This window comes from Pongo abelii, chromosome 12 (assembly GCF_028885655.2).
Source record: "Pongo abelii isolate AG06213 chromosome 12, NHGRI_mPonAbe1-v2.0_pri, whole genome shotgun sequence".
Taxonomy (NCBI): domain Eukaryota; kingdom Metazoa; phylum Chordata; class Mammalia; order Primates; family Hominidae; genus Pongo; species Pongo abelii.
Window position 1 is genome coordinate 87,832,364 of NC_071997.2, and position 13,159 is coordinate 87,845,522.

Sequence of the window (13,159 nt, forward strand, 5' to 3'; positions counted from 1 at the left end):
AACGAATGCCAATTGTAAGCTCTGTTAGCAAATCAAGAATAACATTAGTATTAAAAGCAGGAAAAACACATTGCCAATTTTAAGGCTTTATGCATGCTTTTTCTCTTAATTAAAAAAAAATTAGATCTGGTTACAACAGAAAAAGGCATACAAACATAGAACAACTGCATGGTAAAAACTGAACTCCGTCAGGAAAGTCCTAAGAGATGAAATAAAACACACTACCAATTTTGGTCTGCATCCTGAAAAGACCTACTTTATCTACTTTGTAAAGTTCTTCCCCTCCTGCCCTTTGGCACCCCGCTATATTAAACCCATTGTAAAACCCAGCACAATAAAGCACTCTCAGGGCTGAGCTTCTGAGGACCAAATGTTAAAAATCCATTTTCTTGGGAGGGGGCTGTACCAATCATTTCTTTGAAAGGCCGGCAGAATGAATACAGAATCTGAGATTTCCTCTCTGATTTCAAAAGCTGGCATGGCATCTTTGTTGTTTAAAGCAAAGGTGTGTTAATTAATGACATTAGCATCGCTTCCCTTCTTTGGAAGCTCTGTAGTTTAGCTCAATAATAATTTTAGAACAATTAGATTTACATACTGACTACAGATGTTTCCCATAGTTTGATAAAAGTTCTAATTGGTTTCTGATGCTATTAAATAAGACACCTGCTGACTTGAAAAAAACCTTAGGTTACCGGGCCCAAGCTGAAAGTTTCTGTGGCTAAAATAATCTTCTCTTGTCCAATAATCCTGCTCCCCCCACCCTCTAAAAATCCGCTGGGGCTGAGCTGGCATACCTGAGCTTCCTCTTGCTCTGTATTCCCTGACATAAGGAGGAGGAGCACAGTGAAATGATACATGGATACATGCACGAAATAACTCAGAATAAAGCAGAGTGAATGAAACAACATCCACTCATCTTCAGGAATATTTTGAAAAACTTGAGACAGTCTCAAGAACGTGATTAAAATCCTGCATTTTAAAAAAGGAAGCACCTTTTGTGATCTCTTTCCCTTGTATGAAAGGCCAAGATTGTGATTGGCTGTTTTTCCTTCCTGAATTTTTTTTAAGTCTGTCAGGCAATTAGCTGGGTGGGGCTCTGTAGAGCATACAAGTGTTACTGAACAATATTAGCTACTGTGCTTCTCGTTCCTCCTTTCTCCTGTTTGAGCAGCTTGATGAAGCTGCTGCTGCATATTTTGAAAAAATCATATGGCAGAAGTCGAAAAAGAAAATCAGAAATAGATTGTACGTAAGATGCCACAGAAATCAAAACTGCTTTGGCAGTTTAGGAGCTTAAAATTCAAATAAGTAGATTGTCTCCCTCAAAATGTAAATGTAAGGCACACCAAAAAAAAAAAAAAACATCCAAATCAAACATATCTTCCACTTTTCCTCTCAGTCTCTAACAGCTATTAACTGCCCCTGAACAAATCAGCTCGACTGCTAAAGTAGCTACATTTATGCTTGCTTTCTTAGTTAAAGTACAGTTCAATTTTCATGAACTCTGTGTACATATTAGTAAAGCATAATCTAATGGAGTTTGAACTGTAATAGCATAGCAAAAAAATAGAAATAGCTTGTATAATCCTAAATAAAATCCTAAATAAAAGGAAATAATGAAGAACTGACAGCTGTTCCAGTGGGGGATATAGGTACCCTCAGCAATTAGAGCAGGCACAATATTACACAGTACATACAATATCAAGCGCATAAATGTAATAACAAACATGAAGCTGGAAGTTAATATTTACCAGCAAAATCCAAGTACAATAAATGACAAATAATTTATTTTACACTGGCAAATTCCAATGGAAATAAAAGAACAAGAATGCTTGAAAATTATTATGAAACAAATTTTCTTATTGCCTCGGGAGGTCCACGAAACATAGGCTCCTTTAATGAGAGATGTCTATAAAAATCTATGGAAAGAAAAAAACCCACGGAGTTGTATGCAAGGAATTCATATATTTCTACTTTTTCTTAATTACTTATCATGTATGTAGGGGGGAAACTCTCTTTTAATACCCCATGCTGTCTTTCTTTATATCAATTGTTACTCAGCCGGGAAAAAGGAATGAGCACAACAAACCCGTTTTCTATCTGAATAAGGATACTTCTGATGGCCTTTTCATTCCCATCAGTTAACAGAACTTCTTTGACATCTGCAGAAATAGCAACCTGCAAAAAAAAAAAAGGGAGCACAGCAAACAATGAGCAAATATGCTTGTCTGTGTGGAAGTGAAGACAGGAGTGACAAGCCTTCAGTATCATGCTTCCTCACCTATTTCTCTGTAACAATCTTCAATCTTTTTTCATTTTATGTCTGCATTATTTTAATCATTCAATCAAATCAGTCAATACTTTTATCATTCCATTTGCGGGAGCCTCTATCTTGCTATCATTCTGTTCGGTAATTGCATTGTGACAGCGGATGATGGTATTCTGAGAGGCTTTCATTTGTGGGCTTCTGTTTATCTAGTAGAGCCATCATACAAGGCTGTCACTCTGCCTTTCAGCTTGCTTCTGTCTGACTGCCTGATGCCCTTCATATAACTTTGCATTGCAGGCAGATGGCTTTGTGAGGGTAATTTTTTTGTGAGCTTTGACATGCTCGCACATTGGGCTGTAACCTCGACACATTGTATAAGAGCGACAGGTTTGTCAAATGCCAATCAGTGTAACAATATGCTTTTATTTGTAGAGACATAAAAACTTGTCTAATGCACTGTGCTGCTACATAATATCTCCTGAATACATGACTCAGAACCCAGAGAATGGGGAACGACGTTCCTGAATGGCCAATCTAATTCAAAAGAATCTAATTACTGAGCGCTCTGGATCATGTTTGTTGGTGTAATAATGCAGGCAAAACATTAGCAGCTATATCATGGTGCTCCAACTGTGATTCGCCGGGCTATTCCTGTATCTTAGCAAATGGGACTATAATCTGAAAAAAAAAAATGCTTTCGCTATGGCAAAGAAAGACTGTGCGAGGCCTGGAATGTCACAACAAGCAATATTGACTACACTGAGGTAAAATGTTTCTGTTCATCGAGGCAACCATAAAATCAATATGATCCGAAAGTAAGTCAATCTAGAAGGTCTCTCAAGACCCGGCAGCTTGACCGCAGCTGATGCTGTTGACGGTTCTCTGACCCAGCAGTTGGAGGCCCTGGAACATTTTTCCTTTTGTTCCTCCCTCTGAATGGGATTGGAATGGAGAAAAGACCTACCATGAGCCCAGCCAAGCATGTCATGCCACCCCCTAGCTCACACACAGCAAGGGCCCTGAAAGAGAGAAAAGAAATGGTAGAACCCATACAAATTAGATGAAAATGGTCAGAGAGAGATATATGTTACAAGAACAAATTGCCATCTGCAGTAAGAACGGCGCTACCAGGAAGTTGTAGAGACATGACTAGGCTACCTCATGTCGTTTTGCGTTTTAAAAATAATTATGAAATAGAAAAGTCACAAAGCAGGCAAATCAGTGGGGGTTCCCTCATTAGTGTTCACTGCAACATTACCACCGCTGAGCTGAAAAATCTGAGAAGGTTCCCTTTTTTTCCCTTGTCAATGGCGCTGTCTTTTAGAACTAAACTAGCTAGAGTAGCGAAAGATAATTGTTAGGAAAGGATAACACTGTTAATCCACATTCATTCCTTCAAAAACAGTTAGACAAGTAAATGAAGAATATATATAAGTGTGTATATACCTATGTTATAGTTACATACAAACAACACACACAAAATAAATAGATGCAATCCTGAATTAAAAAAAAAAATTCTTAAACAAACTGAAACATTTTGGAAAGCTGAACAGTCCCCAAAAAGAACAATTACACAAAGAGCATTTAGCAATTAACACTTAAATCACAATTGACCCCAACACAACACAGTGAATAAACAATGCAGGGACATAATATGGTTAAGCCAGCAAACCCAGGCTAAAGTAATGACTGGGCTCTGACTTCACAGCTCAAAAGTAAAGCGGCTCAGAGTTAAAGCCGACAGTCTAGGGTGGCACTCTGCACTTACCTTCCCCTTTGTGCCTAAATATCAGCCCTCAACGTGTGACATTCTCACCCTGGCCCACGGCTCGCTGATTGGAGCTCCAGTCAAGCTGAAGCACAGCGAGATGGGCAAATGCCAGACTTCCAGGGCAGCTCTGCAGCCTACATTCAAAATTGCCCTGTTCTTATTTATATGCTTAGACTCTTAGGATTGTTTCCTCTTCCCAGTTTGGGAAGTTTATTACCTCAAGAGGAGAAAAAAAGCAAAATTAAAAGGGAGGGAGAGGTGGGAAGAGGGGGAAAGGGAGGAGAAGAAGCCAAGCAAGGACATTAATATTTCAAAACACACTTAATGAGTGTTTGGTTGTTCAAAGCAATTATAGACTGGTTGGTAAATATGGACCCACAGAACTTAAAAAAATACATATTATTGACCCAATCTTGTAAGTACATACGGTTAAAACACACGCTATGATCACTAGTGGCTTATCTGGAATCATAATGAGCTATTCAGGAAGTATATATTGAATGACTTTTATAAAATGAGAATTAAAATGGAAAACCTATATTTTCTGGGTCTACCAAACATCTTTAGAATTTTAAAATAAAGTTTTTTTTTTTTCCTAAATTCCATCCATGAGTTTGATCTGTAATGCACACTAACAGTTGAAAACACTTATTTCCGTAGCATGAATCTGTAATGGTAATTTGTAGTTCACAAATACATATTGTTAGACATATAAAAATACCTTTAAAACCAGGGGTGGGATGGCATCTTTAAATAATAGCTGTGAGGTATTTATTTATCAGACATTCTGTAGTGACTTCCCCAGCAGAAGTTTAAAGAATGTCTTTATTGGTTTTTTGTTGTTTTTTTTAACCTTCACAATCAGTAAGGATTGATTGGAGCTTCACTTTTGTTTCCCCCAAATCAAAGTGAAATAAAATGCCTTGAGTGGAAATCAAAAGCCTTTGACATATAGCAAAAATCTTGCTGTGCAATATTAGTACCCAAGGCAATTCAGATTTCACTTGAGAAGCAACATGTGTTCACTGTGAACTTTTTCCCCTTTCTTTCTGTTTTCCTTTTCTTCCTTTCTGTTTTCCTTTTTTTATATTTTTTCTAACAATTTAATTTGAAGAATGTAATCATGACAATTTTTAATATGTTGATTCAATATCCATGATGGGCTAAAAAATATCTTAAGTGCAGCTCTGTACCTGAATATATTATTGTGCTTGAGGCAGTAGTAAGCCAAAACCTCTTCAGATGGCCAGATGCCTAGAAAACACAAGAGGATAAACCTTTTGATTATAGAAGTCATTCTTTTAAGAAATGGCTTTTAAAAATAATGTTCAGTACAAGCTATTTCAACTTCAATCAAACAACATTGTTATTACTTATAATATGTCATGTCACGAGTGTCTTTTATTGTTGTTATTTTTATAGTGGTAAGATTTATAACTCTTTCCCCAAGGATAAGAGAAAAATATCCTAAATAAATTATACTAAATTTTGATCACAAGATAGCCAAAACAGTAACAACCAAAATCACAAATATCAAAAGTTAAATTTTGATGGTACTTCACATAGATCTTCATCTTGTGCACATAAAATTAATTAGTATCAGTTGAAGACTTACTTATATATGCAGCCCATATTAGGCAAAAATAAATGGGACGATCACACACAGGAGCAAACAAAACCACTGAAGTCACTACTTTTTTGTTTGATTCCATGCTAATATTTTTAAACATGCACAATTCTGTCTTTTTTTTTTTCTTTAGACAGAGTCTCGCTCTGTCACCAGGCTGGAGTGCAGTGGTGAGATCTCAGCTCACTGTAAAGTCCGCCTCCTGGATTCAAGTGATTCTCCCGCCTCAGCCTCCTGAGTAGCTGAGATTACAGGTGCACACCACCACACCCAGCTAATTTTTGTATTTTCAGTAGAGACTGGGTTTCACCATGTTGGTCAAGCTGGTCTCGAACTCCTGACCTCATGATCTGCCCATCTTGGCCTCCCAAAGTGCTGGGATTACAGGTGTGAGCTACCACGCCTGGCCACAATTAAGTCTTTCTTCAGTTAAATAAAATCAAACTGGAGTATAAGATTAAGAAATTTTAATTTCACCAACTTTGGTACATCTTTAAATTTAACAATAATTCTACCTGCTAAATTGCATGGACGGACATTTTCTAAAATTATCATCCATAAATCACTGATTTCAAATATTTAGTCTTCATGAATGGATATGAATTGCTTAAAGAGAAGACGAACATGCTTGGAAATTATAGTTTCTAGTTGTTATCACAGGATGGTAGGATTATAAGTGTTTTTAATTTTTTTCTTTATGCTTTTTTGTATTTTCCAAAATTTTTACAATAAACATATATTACCCTTATAATTAGAATAAACTATAACCTTATAAAAATTATGTTTTCCCCCATTTAATCAGACTCAAAGATCAGGCAGAGCACCAGGCATCTTGCACTTCCTGAGGCTGAGAGCACCATGCAGTCCTGGGAACGCGTGGCAAATGTTCTCTGACTCAACACCAAGCACTCTGCTGATGGGTCTTAATGCAAGGTTGAAACATCTAAAAAAGGCTTAATTTTTTTCCTCTAGATGAACCTCCAACTTTGAGGAGTAAGAAATCCAAACATTTCAGAGAAGAGGATGTCAAAGAAATGTTAAGTAAACTCCTAAGAGATTCAGGGGGTAAATATATAAACAACAAAGAGGTGTCTCCATAGAGCATTTGTTGCAGGGAAGCCCAGTCAGGTGTACACATTACCTCACCCTCTCTGGCATTTCTGGTAGGAATGACAGCTTGAGGGAAAAACAAGGAAAACCAGCAAGAAGTGTTTGGAGTCATATTTAAGAGGAAAGTCAGAGAGGCAGTGGAGTGTGGTAGTTAAGATCACAGATATTTTGGAACCAGACTTATTGGGCTCCCGTGCCAGCTCTGCCATTCCCTTGTGGAATGACCTTGGACAGGTTACTTAACCTCCCTATCCCTCATGCTCCTCATTTGTAAAATATCCTTGCAGTATTGTCAACCTCACAGGATTGCCCTGAGAGTTAGATGAGTAAAATACATGCCTATGTTTAGAAGGGTTCCTAACACATAATAAGCTCAAAGAAAAAGAAAGCGTTGTTAATGTTATTCTCCAGCGAAGAGGGATGGAAGAGTGGAAGAGAGAATATGTGAATCCAAAATTATTATCCCAATAACCAGAAAAATGGAAAACCATTTTGACCTGTTACCCCAAATCCTAATACCTGTCATATCTCCACATAAAAATAACTCTATAAAGATCAAAGTATAAATAAAAGTCTCTGAAGGAAGAGCATAAGACAATGCTCTACACCAAGTGAATATAATCACCACTGTAATGAATTTCTTTATGCCTTTAGCTTGAGGTTTAAAAAAATGATAGACAAAGAGTATCTAACTAAAATTTAAGCCTTAATTAAGTACAAAAATGCAACTTCCAAAATGCAGTCTTTTGTAATAGTTTTATAATTGTCTCAAAAAATTATAGAGGCTGATTTTAAACAAAATTACATACAAAGAACAAAGTAAAAAAAAAAATCACGTAAAATGTGACCACTAGGATATAATCACTGTTAACATTTTGGACATCATCTCAAAAGATCTTTCTAGGCAAACAGATATTTTACACCAATGGGATCTTTTCATGAAGATATTCAATAACTTGATTTTCCCTCATTCAATATGTGGTAGCTAGCTTTACATGAAAATAAAAATGTACTTTACCTGCATCATTATTTATAATGATTGCTTAGACATTCTATGTGTGCATCAGAATTCATTTAACCACTTTCCTCTTGATAGACATTTAAGTTAGTTTCAAAGTTGTTGATATGATGAGATTATTGTGTTGATGCAAAAGTAATTGTGGTTTTTGCCATTAACATCAACAGTAGTACAATATGACAACCCATCTTTTCCCAACCTATGGTTTTCGCCTTAGGTCAAATACTAGGAAATGGGATATCTGGTCAGAGGTTACATATATTTCACATTTTAATATATCAAACTGACCTCCATAAAATGTGTACCAAGTTACACTCCTAATCAGAGTGTTTGTTTCCTCAAAGCCTTGCCCAGATAGGATTTTTTCAACATACTAATTTTTGCTAATCTAAGTTTTTAAAAGTTATCTCAGTGAAAATCAAAACCTAAATGAGATACCACTTCACACCCACTAGGATGGCTACAATCAAACAGTCAGGTTATAACGAATGTTGGGCTGGTGAGGATGTGGAGAAATTGGAACCCTCATGCGCTGCTGGTGGGAATGTAAAATCATGTAGCCACTTTGGAAAATTGTGTAGCAGTTCCTTAAAAGGTTAAATGTAGATTATAATATGACCCAGCAATTCCACTGCTACCCAAGATAAATCAAAATATGTCCAACAAAAACTTGTACACGAATGCTCATAGCAGCATTGTTCTCAATAGCCCAAAAGTGGAAACAACCCAAATGTCCATCAACTGACTAACGGATAAATAAAATGTGGTACGTCCATACAATGGATTATTATTTGACAATAAAAGAAGAACTGATACATGCTACAACATAGATGGGACTTGAAAACGTTATATAGGCAATACCCCATTTTATTGCAGCTTTCTTTATTGTGCTTTGTAGATGCTGCATATCTACAGTTTTACAAATTGAAGGTTTGTGGCAACCCTGCACTGAGCAAGTCCACTGGTGCCATTTTTCCAACAGCATGTGCTCAACTAGTGTCTCTGTGACAGATTTTGGTCATTCTCACAATATTTCAAAATTTTTCATTATTACTATATCTGTTACGGTGAAGTGTGATCAATGACCTTTGACGTTACTATGGTAATTGTTTTGGGGCGGCATGAATTGCGTCCATATAAGATAGCTAGCAAGCTTAATCAATAAATCTTGTGTGTGCTCTCCACAACTCCACCAGTTGGCATTCCCCCATCTCTCTCCCTCTCCCCAGGCCTCCCTATTATTAGCCTAATTAATAAACCTACAATGGTCTCTACGTGTTCAAGTGAAAGGAATCGTTGCATGTCTCTCACTTTAAATCAAAAGCTAGAAATGATTCCACTTAATGGAGAAGGCATGTTGAAAGCTGAGATAGGTTGAAAGCTGAGATAGGTTGAAAGCTGAGATAGGCTGGAAGCTAGGCCTCTTGCACTAAACAGACAAGTTGTGAATGTAAAAGAAAAGTTCTTGAAGGAACTTAAAAGTATTACTCCAGTGAACACACAAATGATAAGAAGGTGAAACAGCCTTATTGCTGATATGGAGGAAGTTTTAGTGGTCTGGATAGATCAAACCAGCCACAACATTCCCTTAAGCCAAAGCCCAATCCAGAGCAAGGCCCTAACTCTTCAATTCTATGAAGGCTGAAGGTGAGGAATCTGCAGAAGAAAAGTTTGAAGCTAGTGGAGGTTAGTTCAAGATGTTTAAATAAAGATGCCATTTCTGTAACATAAAAGTGCAAGGCAAAGCAGTAAGTGCTGATGTAGAAGCTGTAGCAAGTTATCCAGAAGATGTAGCTAAGATCACTGATGAAGGTGACTACACTAACCAACAGATTTTCAATGCAGACAAACATTGGAAGCCTTCCATTGGAAGCAGATGCCATCTAGGACTTTGGTAGCTAGAGAGAATTCACTGCCTGTCTTCAAAGATCCAAAGGACAGGCTGAGTCTGTTGTTAGGGGCTAGTGTGGCTGGTGACTAAGTTGATGCCAATGCTCATTCACCATTCTGAAAATCATAGTGCCCTTAAGAATTATGCTAAATCTAGCCTGGCTCAGTGGCAGGTGCCTATCAGGCTACTCAGGAGGGTGAGGAAGGAGGATTGCTTGAGTAAGCCCAGGAGTTCGAGGCTGTAGTGGGCTATGATTCAATATGTGAATAGCCACTGCACTCCACCCTGGACAACATAGTGAGACCCTGTCTCTTAAAAAAAATAAGAGAAAAGGAATTATGCTAAATCTACTCTGCTTATGCTCTATAAATGGAACAATAAAGCCTGGATGATAGTACATCTGCTTATAGCATGGTTTACCGAATATTTTAAGCTCACTGCTAAGACCTACTGCTCCGAAAAAAAGCAATTCCCTTCAAAATATTATATATTGCTCATTGACAATGCACCTGGTCACCAAAGGGCTCTGATGGAGATATACAAGGAGATTAATGTTGTTTCCATGCCTGCTAACACAGCATCCATTCTGTAGTCCATGAATCAAGGAGTAATTTTGGCTTTCAAATCTTATTATTTCAGAAATACATTTCATAAGGATATAGCTGCCAAATACAGTGATTCTTCTGATGCATCTGAGCAAAGTCAGTTGAAAATCTTCTGGAAAGGACTCACTATTCTAGATGCCATTAAGAACATTCGTGAGTCATGGGAGGAGTTCAAAATATCAGTGTTAACAGGAGTTGGAAGAAGTTGATTTCAGCATTCGTGGATGATTTTGAGAGGTGGAAATAGCAAGAGAACTAGAATGAGAAATGGAGCCTGAAGACGTGACTGAATTGCTGCAATCTCATGATCAAACCTGAAAGGATGAGGAGTTCCTTCTTACGCATGGGTAAAGAAGGTAGTTTCTTGAGATGGAATCAATTCCTGGTGAAGGTGCTGTGAACACTGTCGAAATTACAACAGAGGATTTAGAATATTACATAAACTGAGTTGATAAAGCAGTGGCAGGGTTTGAGAGGACTGACTCCAATTTTGAAAGAAGTTCTACTGTGGGTAAAATGCTGTCAAATAGCATCGCACGCTACAGAGAAATCTTTCCTGAAAGGAAGAGTCAACCAACGTGGCAAACTGCATTGTCTTATTTTAAGAAATTGCCACAGCCACCCTAACTTTCAGCAACCATCACCCTGATCAGTTAGCAGCCATCATCAAGGCAAGACCCTCTACCAGCAAAAAGGTTACAACTCACAGAAAGCTCAGATGATCATTAGTATTTTTTAGCAATAAAGTATTTTAGTAAAGTATGTGCATTCTTTTAGACATAATGCTATTGCACACTTAAGCTACAGTATAGTGCAAACTTTTATATGCACCAGGAAAGCAAAGAATCTGTGTGACTTACTTTATTGTGATATTCACTTAATTGCAGTGGTCTGGAACCAAACCCTCAATATCTCCAAGGTATGCCTGTACTGAGTGAAAGAAACCAGTTACAAAGGACCACATGTTGTATGTTTTTATTTATATGAAATATCCAGAATACGTATATTCATAAAGATGGAGTGTGGCATGGTAACTGCCCAGGGCAACGACGGTTAGGTGTAAATGGAGCATGACTGCCAATGGGTATAAGGTTTCTTTTGGAGGTGACAAAATGTTCTAAAATTGTGGTGACAGTTGCACAACTGTGTGAATACACTAAACACCACTGGATGAATTATATGGTATGTGAATTATATCTCAATAAAGCTGCTACTTTTCAAAGTTTTCCCATTCTTATTTGTGGGAATAAAATGGCCTTTCAAAAAGATTTTCTTTTCAAATTAGTTATAGAGACACATAGTTTAAAGAGCCATTGGGATCTATTAGAATGGCTAAGACAAACAGTAGTACCCAGCCCCTTTCCCCAGTATTTCTGCTTCCCCAGAAACTATTACTTTCAACTCTTTTAGCTAACTCTTCTGGTAATTGTGTCTATATTTCTACATAATAAGTTTGTATTGTTGCTTCTTGATTTTTCAGTTTCAGGCAAAATCTACTGAACCCTCACTGTGCAAAATTAGCATTTTTTGCTTTTATCTCTATTCCTCTTCCCACATCACACATGTGCGACCCTTATCCACCCCACACCATCTGCTTAATATTATATTTTAATATTACAATAATAGTTATAATGTTAAAATTTTGGTAAGATCACTCCCCAGTTGATTTCAGTATGACTATGAAATAAAACAGCTATGTAGTAAACTATGATTGTTTTTCCTTTCATGCACACATTTTTGTTTTCTCTGGAGTTTATAAAGATCTTTTCCCCCCTCATTTGCTAAGATTTTTATGCAACCTCAAACTCCAGTTGTCAATTTCTCCTCTCAATACATTCATTCACAATGGGGGTTCTATCAACCTTATGAGGAAATCTCTCCTGTTATCTTCTGACCTGCCTTAGTCTGGACTGAATGCCCTCTATGCTTGGTACACAGCTGACAGCCTAATCTTCACTATCATCCCAGGCTCCTTTTGCCTTTCTCCTGGGTTCCATCTCTTGTTTCCTCTACCCATTGTCTTCCTCTTTCTTGGTTTATTCCCTCATTTTAGTGTAACACATCCTCCAGTAGTTTCTTGAAAAAGGGGGTATGAGAGGTAAATGTTTAAGAACTTGCATGATTCAGTGGGTAATTTCAACCCAGAAACTCCGTGTTCTTCAGTTCTTGGAAAGTTTCTTACAAAGTATCATCGATTATTTCCTTATCTCCATATTTCTCTGTTCTCTTCTTCTGGAACTGTTATTATTTGGATGTTGAATCTCCTGAAATCATCCTCTTATTTTAAAAAATCTTTTCTTTCTTGCTTTGCATCTCTTATTGTTTTCTACTTTCTTGGAAATGTCCTCAACTTTATCTTCTAACCTTTTTATTGTTCTTTTAATATATGCTATTGTTATTGATGGTCATTCTCTGAATTTTTCTTTTATATAGCATCCTATTCCTGTTTCATGAATGCAATGTCTTAATTATTTGAAAATATTAATTATAGTTTCTTTTAAGTTTTCTCATCTTTATAAAGTCTGTTTTCTTCAAGTTGTTTTTTTCTGTTTCTTGATTTTGTTATCTGTCACATTAAAAGCTTCCCTCAGGTATCTAGTAATTCTGGAAGTAAAGAAGGCTGAGTGTAGGTGAGTGGGGTGAGGGTGTGGGGCTCAGCATTCAGTCTGCATATGTTCACTTAGTCACTCCACCTGGCTTTTCGTATTCTCTGCTTTCAATTGTACCTGGTGTCTCCCAACCCCAAAATCCCCAGTTTAACCCTCTCCAAAGAATAAACCTCCAGTTTTTTGTTGGAGTAGAGGGAAAATAGTTGCCCAGTCGCCTGAAATGGGGATATAACTACTTCTTAAACAACTTTCAATC

General features: G+C 37.2%; 1 protein-coding gene across 5 annotated transcripts in view; it reads right to left on the bottom strand.

Moving 5' to 3' along the window:
• The window catches only part of CAMKMT (calmodulin-lysine N-methyltransferase), a 417,058-nt gene that overhangs the window by 63,147 nt on the left and 340,752 nt on the right, over positions 1 to 13,159 (bottom strand). For all 5 annotated transcript variants that reach the window (XM_024242778.3, XM_009237350.4, XM_002812071.5 and 2 more), the window contains exons 4-6: positions 5,237 to 5,297; positions 3,237 to 3,291; positions 2,118 to 2,181 (exon numbers count right to left, since the gene is read on the bottom strand). In XM_024242778.3, coding sequence (XP_024098546.2) covers positions 2,118 to 2,181; positions 3,237 to 3,291; positions 5,237 to 5,297 — 180 coding nt within the window. The remainder of the gene's footprint in view (positions 1 to 2,117; positions 2,182 to 3,236; positions 3,292 to 5,236; positions 5,298 to 13,159) is intronic.